Source organism: Oratosquilla oratoria, chromosome 27 (genome assembly GCF_046742065.1).
Source record: "Oratosquilla oratoria isolate Oo_2021 chromosome 27, ASM4674206v1, whole genome shotgun sequence".
Classification (NCBI taxonomy): Eukaryota; Metazoa; Arthropoda; class Malacostraca; order Stomatopoda; family Squillidae; genus Oratosquilla; species Oratosquilla oratoria.
In genome coordinates, this window is record NC_134803.1 from 9,007,331 (window position 1) to 9,020,604 (window position 13,274).

The 13,274-nt window shown below is 40.4% G+C and overlaps 1 protein-coding gene across 2 annotated transcripts in view; it reads left to right on the forward strand.

Moving 5' to 3' along the window:
• The window catches only part of LOC143039884 (periodic tryptophan protein 2 homolog), a 132,593-nt gene that overhangs the window by 96,943 nt on the left and 22,376 nt on the right, over positions 1–13,274 (forward strand). For both annotated transcript variants that reach the window (XM_076210203.1, XM_076210204.1), the window contains 2 exons: positions 3,837–3,984; positions 7,900–8,077. In XM_076210203.1, the coding sequence (XP_076066318.1) occupies positions 3,837–3,984; positions 7,900–8,077 (326 nt within the window). The remainder of the gene's footprint in view (positions 1–3,836; positions 3,985–7,899; positions 8,078–13,274) is intronic.

Here is a 13,274-nt window from a genome sequence, read left to right on the forward strand (position 1 = left end):
TTCTGGATTTGGAAAAGGCTTATGACAGGGTAGACAGGAAGGCACTATGGGAGGTATTGTAGATATATGGGATAGGAGGAAATCTGTTAAGAGCAGTCAAGGGTTTTTATGAGAGTAGTAGAGCCTGTATTAGAATTAGAAATGGAGGTAGTGGTTTGAGGTAAAACTGGAACTTAGCCAGGGATGTGTAAAGTGACCTTGGCTGTTCAATTTATACATGGGTGATGTGGTGTGAGAGCTAAACATAAGGGTTATGGTTTGGGATTGGAGATGGTTAAAGAAAATGGAGAAAAGTGGGAGATAATCCTGTTGTTGTTTGTTGATGACACTGTGCTTGTGGTAGGATCAGAGAAGGGAGTTAGTGACAGAGTTTGGAAAGATGTGCAAAGAAGGAAGTTGAAGATAAATGTGGGTAAAAGGTGATGAGATGTTCAAGGGGAGAGGATGGCAGCAAACTGGAAGTGAGTATTAAGGGAGAGAGAGACTGGAGGAAGTGAATAGCTTTAGATACTTAGGTGTAAATGTGGTGGGAAAGTGAGTGGAGGTAATAGAATGTAGATTGAGAGAAGGAAGTAAATGCCTGGGTGGATTGAAAAATCTAATGAGAAATAGACATTTGGTAATGGGTGCTAAAAAGATATTGTATGAAGGAGTGATTGTAGTACCAACAGCACTGTATGGGGCAGAAACATGGAACATAAGAGAGGAAGAGTTTAAGTGTGTTTTAGATGAAATGCCTGAAAAGTATGGTAGGGGTTACTAGGCTGAATAGAGTGAGAAATGAGGAGGAGAGTAGGGGTGGAAAGGGAGTTAGGTGATAGGGTTGATGAAAGAGTATTGGGATGGTTTGGACACATAAAAAGAATGAGTGAAGAAAGATTAGTAAAAGAGGTGTGGAAGGCAAAGATGGAGGAAGTGAACTTGAGGGGGTGACCAAGGATGAGATGGATGGATAGGGTAAAAGGGGCATTGGTGTTGGCTCCACCACCACTGTTCCTTTCTTTGGTCCCCATTCAGCACTGTGTTGTTGTCTCTATATGCCGTCTTTCATTCGTGTGTTTACTTTCTATTAGTACGTCTCTCACTTTCTACTTTCTTTTCACCACTGCAATTTTCATCTGTAGGTTTTTCAGTTATTACTACTCTGTCTAAGAGAGGGGAATTGAACTGAGCTCAATTTTCTTTTTTTTCCCGAATATATACACTTGGCTCTCTGAGTTACATCAAGGGACTCCCATCATGAATCCTCAATCCATTTACTAGGTCAGCTTTGCTATGATGTCATGATTTCTTTAGTCCAGTGATCTTTACTTTTATAATTAAGTTCCTCCCCAAAGGACGTGATTTTATTTTCATGAACCAATTGAATTTTCACCTACACCCTTTCTCCAATCAGAAAGGCTGTTATAAACCCCATAAGCAATACTGCCGATCCAAGCAATCTTGAAATCAATACACAACTGACTTAGTTTACATATTGTTACATCAGCATAAAAATGAACATTATACAGCAATGATGTCAGGTCCCCAGCAGCTGTTTGTAAACATTTAGGCGGGGAGCAAGGTTGTACAATTCCTTTGCCTACAAGCTGTTGTTTATCAAACATTGAACTCATAAAAATGAAATTCTCGCCACCTACCCCTCTACCTCACTTGCCTACCTATATCTATGAGCCTCATCTATCTTACAATTGGGAAAGAGGGGAATGTCTGTTGGGGAAGGAAGGAAGGAGAAGACTGAGAATAGGGGTGAGTGGAGAATGGTTGTATATGGATGATGCTGTGATGCATGGAAGGGAGTGGGTGGAGGATGGGGGTGAGGGAGTATGTGTGAATGATATTTTGACACAGCCCAAGAGTTTCTCTCTGTCCTCTCTTTTTCTGCATGAAGGGATGGAGAGTGGGGGTCGCCAATTAAATGAAGCGGCCTTGTTGTGGATGTGCTATGTCTTACTACATTGCTTCTGACCCAGGTCAGTGGGCAAGATGTAGGGATGATCCGGTATCCAGGAGGAGTCGAGAAAAGAGGGAGGGAGTGTTGGTGAATGGGAGTGGAGTATGGGTGTATGAAATGGGTGGATTTATGCCTTTGACTTAGGCTACCTCCCTTGTAAGGGAAAAAAAACATTGGTATGTGTATATACTTTTGTTCTTTGTTGGACCAAGAAATTGGAGAGTATTCAGAGCATGCTCAGAATATTAATGGTCATATATGAACTATGTCAATGGTTGTGAGGGTCCTGCATTTGATATATTTCTAGTCTATAGTATGTCTAGAGTATGTTTTTGTGTTGGAGTGTTTGTTAGTGTAAATATCACATGTTAGTTGTGTCTCCAGTTATTTGTGTATTGGTTTGTGTTAGAAGTGCATTTTAGATGGGTCCAGTATTGGCATGTGTTGCATTTAATGCATAGTTTGTGGGCTTAGAGTATGTGGAGGAAGTTTAAGGGCCTGAGTAGGTTTCTGTGTTGCTTGCTAATAAATGTGGAGAGAAAAAAAAAGGTATCAGAAAAGAGAGATAGATGGGAGTTGTGTGGGAGAGGGAAATGAGTGACTCTCTGGCCAGGGCCAGAGACCTTGAGAAGGTGGGATATGTTGTGTTCATTTGATGTCTGTGGCAGAGGTTAGACAACTGCCTTCTATTTCTGGGGATGGTGCCATCCACTTTACTGTCTTGACATACAGTGCAGCTGCTTGTAAGCTGGACAGTACAGCACCTCCACTATACTGCAGCACCTGCTGTGGATGTGCTTTGTCTTGCGACACTGCTTCTGACCCAGGGCAGTGGACAGGATGCAGGGATGACCCGTCATCCAGGAGGTGCCAAGATAAGAGGCAGGGAGGAGGGTGGAGGGGTGGAATATATAGGAAATGGAATGGGTGGGAGTGGTTTCTATGCCTTTTTCTTTTTGGCTACCCCCCCCGTGTAAGGGGGGAAGAAAACCTTTGGTATATGTATGTATGTAAATACAGAGCACTTTGTTACAATGTCCTACACTAACTTGAGAAAATTTCACACCATCTCCCCACTGAGTGACTTGGTGGTTGTGGCTTGTTTATTGGGGGTTATAGTTACTGGATTTAAACTCCATGTAGAAAAATGAAGGAAAATTTTTTGAAGTTGAGGTGAGGGTGTTGATGGGAATTGAAAATGAAGGCAAGATGATTCCCACTGATATCTATCTTGCAAAACCAGTGTAAGTAGATACCTATTGTTGGTCCTACATAAGGTGTTTATACATACATACATATAAGAAAGGATTTTTCCCCCTTACACGTGTTTTTTTAAGCCAGAAAGAAAAAGGCATAGGAACCACTCCCACCCATTCCATTTCCTATATATTCCACTCCCCTCCACCCTCCTCCCTCTCTCCTATCTTGGCACCTCCTGGATGAGCAAATGTAATTTGTTGAGGACTGTGATAGCCCATTCTTTTAACCCCTTCACTCTGGGCCAAAATCTCGCGGGCAGCATTAGTTGCCAGACATGCGATGTTGCGTCATAATACTCGCATTATAGAAAATAAAGTCACCGCTGTATTGCTCGTTCTCTCTTTCACCCGTGAATTTTGATAACCATAGAAAATATGATGAAGCCAGTTTACAGAGTATGGGGTTCACGCAGGTACAACTACAATAAATATAATCAAGACACCGACATCGGCATCCTCGCTTACCCACTTGCTCCTCATGACGCCTACGTAGGCGTCACCGTATGGAAGGGGTTAAGGCTTTTCAGATGTTCTTAAATGCTTTTCAGATATGTTTTTCAGAAGTATATCCTGTAATATATAGCTGTACATTACCCATAGCAAGTTTTCTTTCACTATTATAGGGCATTTACAACCTTGTGCTACACCCCAGATGGCAAATACATCTTAGCCGGTGGACAGAGCAAGAATGTGTGCATATATAATGTGGAAGAGGAACTCCTTATCAAGAAATTTGAAATCACACAGAACAGGTCATTTGATGCCATGGATGTAAGTTTCAGAACTATTTATTCTATGCATACATATGTATTTACCTAGTTGTATTATACAGGAAGGGGAGCTATGCTTGTAGTGCCCCATCTTTGTATCTCTCGGCATCTAATTTATTCCTAAATTCTCGTATGGTGTTTACACACACTATTGTTTCATCTAATTTGTTCTAGACATCTACCACTCTGTGTGGAAAGCATTTTTTTTCCAGATCTCTTCTATAACTATCCTTTGTGAGTTTCTTTTCATGTCCTCCTGTTTTTCTTTTATCCCACTTTAATAAGTCTTCTCTGTCAAGGACTCATGCCTTTCATGATTCTGTAAATGACCAATAAATCTCCTTTTTCTCTTCTTTGTTCTAGGGTTGGCAATGCCAGTTTAGACAATCTTTGTTCGTATGTCAATTTTGAAAGTGTTGGGGCCATCTAAGCCATTGCTCTTTGGATTCTCTCTAATTTCTTTATATTCTTTTTTGTACTGGGTGCCCATAGTGTTGCAGCATACTCCAATCTTGGTCTTATCATTGTGACTAATATTTTTTTCTTACCATTACTTAATCCAAGTAATTAAAAGGCAGTTTTATTGATCTTAGTAAATTGTAGGTTTCTTGAACTATTTTGTTTATCTGCTTGTCTGAGTACATGTCTTTGGTGATAATTACTCCTAGGTCCTTTTCAGAGCTAACTTTACTTCCTTCGTACCAATTTTATATTGTCCTGATTTTCTCTTTTTACTTTTTCCAAATTCTGTTTACTACATTTCTTGATGTTGAAGTTCACTTCCCACTTTAGGTTCCATTCCCAGACTTCATCCAGGTCTCTCTGCAGTGATTCACAGTCTTCTTCTGTACTTACTTTCTTAAGTAGTTTTGCGTTGTCTGCAAAGAAGTTCATGTAAAATTCTACACCTTCATCTATGTCATTTATATATATAGCAAACATCAGAGATAATACAGAACCTTGTGGGACTCCACTTATCATTTCTTCCCAGGTTGAGTTTTTATCTCTAAGTACCACCCTCATTTTTCTCCCATGCAAGAAATCTTCCATCCATTTCAATCATTTTTCTTGTATACCTCCTGTTGTTTCGAGTTTTCTTAATAGCTTTTTGTGTGGTACTTTATCAAATGCTTTTTGTAAATCCAGGAAAGCCCAATTTGTCCATCCATCCCTTTCTTGCATTATATCTATTAACCTTGAATAAAAACAAATCATACATACATATACCAAAGGCTTTTTTCCCCCTTACAAGGGAGGTAGCCAAAAAACAAAGGCACAAAAACCACTCCCATCCATTCCATCCCTATCACATTCCACTCCCCTCCACCCTCTTCCCTCCCTCTTGTCTTGGCACCTCCTGGATGATGGGTCATCCCTGCATCTTGTCCACTGTTCTGAGTCAGAAGCAGTGTCACAAGACACAGCACATCCACAGCAAGGCCACTTTATTAAATCGGCGACCCCCCCTCTCCATCCCCTCATACAGAAAAGGAGAAGACAGGGAGAAATCTCTTCGGGCTACATCAAATTGTTCTCGCACATACTCCCTCACCCCCCATCCCCCACTCATTCCACCTCATGGATCACAACATCATCCATATACAACCATTCTCCATTCACCCCTATCTTCTATCCTCTCCTGTCCTTCCTCAACAGACATTACCCTCTTCCCCAAAGCCCCTTTTACCCCATCCATCCATCTCATCCTAGGTCGCCCCCTCATCTTATCACCTTACTTTTACCCACATTTATCTTGAACTTCCTTCTTTTACACACTTTCCCAAACTCGTCACTAACTTCCTCAATGCCTCTTCTGATCCTGCTACAAGCAGTGTTGTAAGCAAACAACAACTGGCTTATCTCCCACTTTTCTCCATTTTCTTTAACCATCTCCAATCCCCAACCCATTACCTTTGTGTTTACTTCTTGCACTACCCCTTCCATGTATAAATTGAACAGCCAAGGTGACATAACACATCCCTGGTGAAACCCTATCATTACCTCAAACCCACTTTCTCCATTTCTGATTCTAACACAAGCTCTACTACTCTTATAAAAACTCTTAACTGATCTTAACAGATTTCCTCCTATCCCATACATCTGCAGTGCCTCCTACAGTGCCTTCCTGTCGACCTTGTCATAAGCCTTTTCCAAATCCATAGAGGCCCCCAAAAAATGTCTTTACTTTTTCCTAAAGGTGTCTTATATATCTGTCTTACCACAAAAATCTAATCCACACAACCCCTACCTTTCCTAAACCCACACTGTTTCTCACCAATTCCCTCTCTTCCTCTCCTAATCCTTTCAATCAAAACCCTCCTATAAGCATTCCCAACTACTTTTATTACTTTCAAAATTTTCTATCATACTATTACCCCATTTCACATCTGCTTTCCTCTTTGTCTTCTTTATCTTATGCTTTACTTCTCTTTTCTTTGTACCTCTCATATCCCTCATCCTGTTTTGTAATCAATCTTTGAATGCTTGCTTCTTCTCTTCTTCAATGTTCTTTGCCTCCTCATTCCACCACTACCCTTCCTTCTATTTCCTCCCATCCTCCTTGTTCCACACACCATCTTAGCACACCTTGTGACTCCCTCCTTGAACTATCCCCATTCCTCCTCCACTCGTAGTTCTACTCTTATCCTTCACTCCCTCCCACTCTTCTCTCAACTTCTTCTTGTACTCCTTTTCTTTCTCATGTAAGCAGTTTACTTTAAGCATCTCCCTACCTTCTGTCCTTTTCCTCTTTCTTCATCTATCCTCCACTCAACTTATCTTCCAAAAAATGATCTGATATTCCCCACTCTCTCCCCTAAGAACATGTACATCCAAAACTCTTCATACTATTCTCTTAGTTACCGCTATGTAGTCCATTAACACCCAATCTACCACCCTTCCACCCACCGCCCTCTCCCATGTATACTTATGCTTGACTTTCTTCTTAGACACTGTATTTGCTATCGTCAACTCTCTATACACATCACCATCAACTCTCCTGTATGATTTTTTCTGGAATTCCACATTTCCCAGCCATTCTGTCTATTGGTTCATTTTCTACCCTAGCATTAAGGTCTCCCAGTACTACTACATTGACATTTCTCCCTAAACCCTCTATACACTCATTTAAATCTGTCCAAAAACCCTCCCTTTCCTCTATACTCTTCTCACTGTCAGCCCCATATGCACTTACAAAAACCCACATCTCCCTCCCGAGTTTCACCTTCATCCACATTAACCTTGAAGAAACCTCCTTTTACTCCACCACAAGTTTACCTATCTCTTCACTTACTATTATAGCCACCCCTTCTCTCCCTCATCCTCTCTTCACTCCGAAAACCCTCCCAACTACACTACCAAACTCAAACTCACCTCTCCATTTCAACTTAAGTTTTATTCATTGCCAACACATCCATCTTCTCACAAACATATTGCCTATCTCTTCCCTTCTGCTCTCATCAGTACCACATCTGCACACCTTAGGGTTCTGGTTGGAAAACACCTCCCAGACCCTCATATGTCTTTTTTTTTTTTTTAAAGGAATGTCTCCTTTGGGTGCCACAGGGAGAAGGATGCCTAGTCCTATTCCAGTCTTCTTCTTTTTTGGGGGGGAAGACTTGGTTGCAGTATTCTTTTCCCCCTCCACAGGGATCAGCTAAAAAAGAAAATTATTATTCAGAGAAATGGTACATGATAGTATCAAGAGATTTCCTCTACTACAGACAAAATTATGTATATACCCCATCTAGCAGTTTCATATTTTGTACCTAGGGAATAAGTTGGTATCAAAAATTATTTAAAAACATTATTCTAACATAGTATAGTAATGCTACCATTGATACCAAATATTTATTTGTTCCTCTGGTTTTCCCTCCATAAAATCTACTCATAATGTTTATTTTTGGTGTTTGTAAAGGATATAATTAGTAGAAGAAAGATGGCAGAAGGAGGCATAAATCTAGCCCTGGTTGAAGAACGAGAAGACCCAAGTGAAAGAGCTTCCCTGAAACTACCTGGTGTGGTCAAGGGAGACAAATCTCAGCGTAGCTTTAGGCCAGAAGTCTGTGTCACATCCCTGACTTTCTCACCAACAGGTTTGTTCATTTATTTGTTAGCCAAAGAAGGGACCAATGATGGGTACCTACATGTGGTGGTCCTGCAAGATGGACAACAAGGTTGCCCATTGTCAAAATCTGTCAACCTCTGGACCTCCATCAGGAGATGCAGCCCTGGGGGCCTGACAGTCTCTGGACTGGGACCAAGCTCTTTTTCTATTAATCTCAACTGTACTTATTACATTTTTTCATACATGGGGAGCTGACAAATGGCAAATAACCTTCCTATCACTTTCAGCCAGTGACATAAAAACAGTCCCACATTGATAGAACAGACAGTCCAAAGTTTCTTCCCAGAAAGATCTGTGGTAAATTCCAAGGACCATTGCCAGCCACCGTGTGTCTGCAGGTTTTCCACTTATTAATATTCAAGACAATAATTGATTGATTAAGCCAAGGAATAATTTCTAGTTCAACTTTTATTCAGCCTTTATCATTCCTCTAAACCTCACTCTCCTCTCATACCCAGTTACTTTTCTGAATATGTTTCACATGCAAATTAATATTCATTAGAGTATGCCCCGGCAGTTTGCAAGAGTATGGATGGCACAATGCATTGCACATTGCAAATTTGCATACAGTGAACCGCCCTCCATTCTTGTACCAAAGATACTTATATTTCCAACTGAATCCCCTTAATTTCCACTGGACCATTTCCACAGTCAGACTTTGAAGAGTGATAGGGAAGAGGAAAGGGAAAAATGTTTACTTGACATCTAATCAGGTTCGTAGTGCATTCAGTACACCTAAAGAAAAGTGGTTACATATCAAAGGAATGACACTAGGCATACACACAACAAATGGAAAGGTACTCTCATGTAGCTTTATATTCATGAGAAGGCTGATCATGTGTAGAATAAAACAGAGCCCTACTGTAGTTCCTCCTTTAAAACAAGAATGTCACAGAACTTACACAACAGTCATTTACTTGCAGCATCTGGTTTCTTGGTCACAAAACAGTTAGGAAGATGCTGAGGACACATTAATATTGACAAAATAGGTAAAATAAACGTACTTGGCATGGAGGACTCGAGGTAGGGAACTTGAGATCTGGTGGTGGATGCCAGGGGATGGATAATATTAGTTTGCAAAGGAAACCAGTGTGGTGGTGGTGGAGGAAGGCACTCTGGTTTAAAGGAGGCATTGATAGGGTGCTAGTGTGGTGGCGGTGGAGATTACTGTAGCTGCTGATTGGGTTATATAGCTATCAGAAGGGGATCAATCAATCAAACACTGTTGCCCCATGTCTCTTGCAACAAACCCATAACTCCCAGGTGGCTGGCAGTGGCCACTGGACTGCCCCACAGGGAAGAAATATTGTGTTATATAGGGATAGTTAGTGATGGGTAGTGTAGGATGTAATGGATAAATCATGGGCCATTTGATTTCATAGAGGCCTATTCTGTTCTAGTACTGTCTTGGAGCTGGATGGTGTCCATAACTTAAGTGTGCTAGCGTGGTTCTTTTCTTGAGAGGATTTTTTGTGAGGCTGATGTTGGGTAGGGTTTAGTGGAGTATTGAGTTTGCAGGTCTGTCTTGAAGAGCCAGTTAAGTGACCTGAGTGTATTTACCCAATTGTAGTTTACAGGAAGGGAAGTGAGTGGTTGCATAATTAAGTGAAGATGGTAGTAGAAGAGAAGAAGCAATCATTTAGGATTGGTTGCAAAGTAGAACTCAGGAAACATATGAGAGGTACAAAGAAAAAAGAGAAGTAAAACATAAGATAAAGGATGGAAAGAGGAAAGTAGATGTAAAATGAGGTAGAAGTATGATAGAAAACTTTGAAAAAATAAAAGTAAAAACTTATTTTGGAAGTTGGAAGAGGAAATGGGGGTGAGTCAGATGGATAGATGTTAATGGAAGTGAAGGCAATAAGGAGAAGATGGGTAGAGTGTTTTAGAGTTGTTGAATGTGGAGGAGGATAGAAAGGGTTTGATTGTGGCCATGGGAGGTGCTGAGAAAATGACAGTTGATGGGAGAGGAAAATTGAAGAGATATAAAAAAAAAATAAGGTAAAAAGAGCTTTGAAAATTCTGAAAGCTGCAAAGGCACTTGGGTTTGATGGGTGTCACGTGGAGTGTCAGAAAAAAGTAGGTGCAATTATAGTGGACTGGCTAGTGAGGTTGTTTAATGTGTGTCTAAGGAAGGGTAGAATGCTAAAGGAGTACCTGTTGTTACATCTCCATCATCACCTCCAGTGCCTAAAATAGTTGGATTAATAAGAGATCAAGGAGGACAATACTTAACCTTAGAAGCACTGCCTCATCTCCTGAGGGTGATCTTCACATGTCTATTCCCTTGGATTTGAAGTATTAAGACAAATAGCATTAATTCATACATACATATACATACATATACCAAGGCTTTTTCCCCTTATAAGGGGGGTAGCCAAAAAGAAAAAGGCATAAATAATTAATTAATTAATTAATTAATTCAACCAAATTGAAATAATCTGCACACAGATGGTATGGAATAGATATCAAGTAATATCAAAAGAAACTTAAGAAAGACAGTTACCGAAGAGATATGAAAAAAACAGCTTTCCACACAGAATAATAGATACATGGACCAAATTGAAAGAGGAAACAGTGAGTGCTAAAACTATACATGATTTAAAGAAAGAACTGGATGCAGAAAGATACAACTGCGGGTCACTACAAACATAGCTCTCTTCCAGCAAAATACAACTAGGTAAATACATCTTTGATAGAACAGGGTAATTATTACTCCTTGATACAATACAAAGTCTGGGTTTACATACATATACCAAGACTTTTTCCCCCTTACAAGGGAGATAGCCAAAAAGAAAAAGGCATAAAACCATTCCCACCCATTCCATCCCTAAATACACCCCATCCATCCATCTCATCCTAGGACGCCCCCTCATGTTCACTCCCTCCACATCTGCCTTCCATACCTCTTTTACTAGTCTTCACTCATTCTTTCCATGTGTCCAAACCATCCTAATACTCTTTCATCAACCCTATCTCCCAACTCCCTTACCACCCCTGTTCTCCTCTTACCTCCTCATTTCTCACTCTGTCCAGCCAATTAACCCCCATCATACTTCTCAGACACCTCATCTCAAACACATTCAAACTCCTCTCTTCCTCTCTTATATTCCATGTTTCTGCCCCATACATACCTTATCTATATGCTCACTCTTTGGTACAGTATTTCCCCCCTTTGATCCAAAGACACAAAAACAAGGCATGTGATTTTGAATTTGTAGAGCAACATTTGAGTGATGTTACTAGTTCAACCGTACCAAGGAGAGAGACCCAAACATCTCCTTGAGGAGGGTCGACAACCAATAAATTCCAACAACTGATATGTTGACATACATTATCATTGCATTACATCACAAGAAAATACAATAAATACATCCTTAAATTTTCATACACCAATTAGAATATAACCTTCTAAATCATACAACATATATGTAAATATGTTCATTTCCAAAGAACTTGATTTCCCTTCTTAGAAATTGGGATATACATAGAGAATGGAAAACAAAAAGGGGTGACTGTCATACGCAGTATGTTAACACTGTATAGTTCTGTTTTATAAAGGAAAAGAGGATAAATATGATTGCAGTAATTTTAGAGGGATCAGTTTGTTGGGTGCAGTTGGAAAATTATTAGGAAAGGTTGGACACATGAGAAGAATGAGTGAAGAAAGATTAGAGAAAAAGTGGAAAGCAGAGGTGGGTGGAGTGAGCTTGAGGGGATGACCGAAGATGAGATGGATGAATAGGGTGAAAGGGACTTTGAGCAAGAGTGGAATGTATGTCAAAGAAGGGAGAAGGCAGGAAAGAGGGGTGAGTAGGTAGATAGTTGTGTATGGATGATATTTTGATGCAGCCCAAAGGGATTTCTTCCCGTTGTATCTATTTTCTGCAGGAATGGACAAGAAGGGAGGGTTGCCCCGTAAATAAAACAGCCCTGCTGTGGATGTGCTGTGTCTTGTGACATTGCATCTGACCCAGGCAGGAGACAGGGGTGACCCTTCATCCATATCATGTCACCCCTTTTAGTACTACACTTTCCAGGACTTGATAAGAAACCCTTATCCAGCACCAAAAGAGAGTGACACAATGTAATTTGCCTTGAAGTTCCTTCCAAACAAAAGGAAGGAGGAAAACCCTGAACTATCAACAGACATTTTATTACTACTTATACTTTAACTATATACAAAATTCACAATTATAATCACCTAATATTATTATATCAAGTTAAGAGATAGCAAACAATTACCTGTTAGGCATGAGAGAGGCAAAGAACCAACACTGTCATCTTGTATTCTTGAATGAGAATCAGACATCTCTAGTCAGCCAGGGCTGGAGAAGGACATCCACATTGTCATAAAGTCATGAAAAGGAGAAGGTTGTCTCTAGTCAGCCTAGGGGCTGGAGAAAGGACCAACATGTTATCGTGGAGTCATGAAAAGGAGAAGGTTGTCTCTGGTCAGCCTAGGAAAGGAGGTGAATCAATTAGAGAAAAGGTAAAAGGTGCAGATGGAGATGTGATAATGGAAGAGAAGGCAGTAAGGGGAAGGTGGGCAGAGTATTTTAGGGAGTTGCTAAATGTGAAGGAGAATAGGGAGGGAAAGATAGTTGTAGTGGGAAATGCTAAGAAAATGACCGTGATGAGTGAGGAAAATGGAGGAGAAATAAGGAAGGATGAAGTGAAGGCAGTTGTTTTGGTATGAGAAGTCAAGGTGGAGGTCACCATGTAAGTGAAGTGGCCCTGCTGTGTATTGCTACATTGCCTTTGACTCAGGTAGTGGGCAGGAGATATGAATGACCCTTCATCTACAAGGACCTAAGATAAAAAAGAAATAAGGATGATGGATGTTATTAGAATGGGTGGGAGTGGGCATGTGCCTTTAACTTGTCTATTTTCCTTATAAGGGGTAAAGAAGCCCTTGATATATAAATAGACAGATATTCAAATAAGTACTGTTAGACTGTCCAATGTACACAGTACCCAGCAATTTGAGAGCAAATTAAATAGGGCAAGATACAGAGACAGGACACCACAAGCGTAGCTCCCCTTCCCGTAAGATACAACTAGGTAAATTATTATGTACTTTGTCATCTACCCTCTCAAACAGCACTGATTCTTCACCAAATCCTGGGTGATAAAATGCTTATGTCACTATCATCTCCACAATT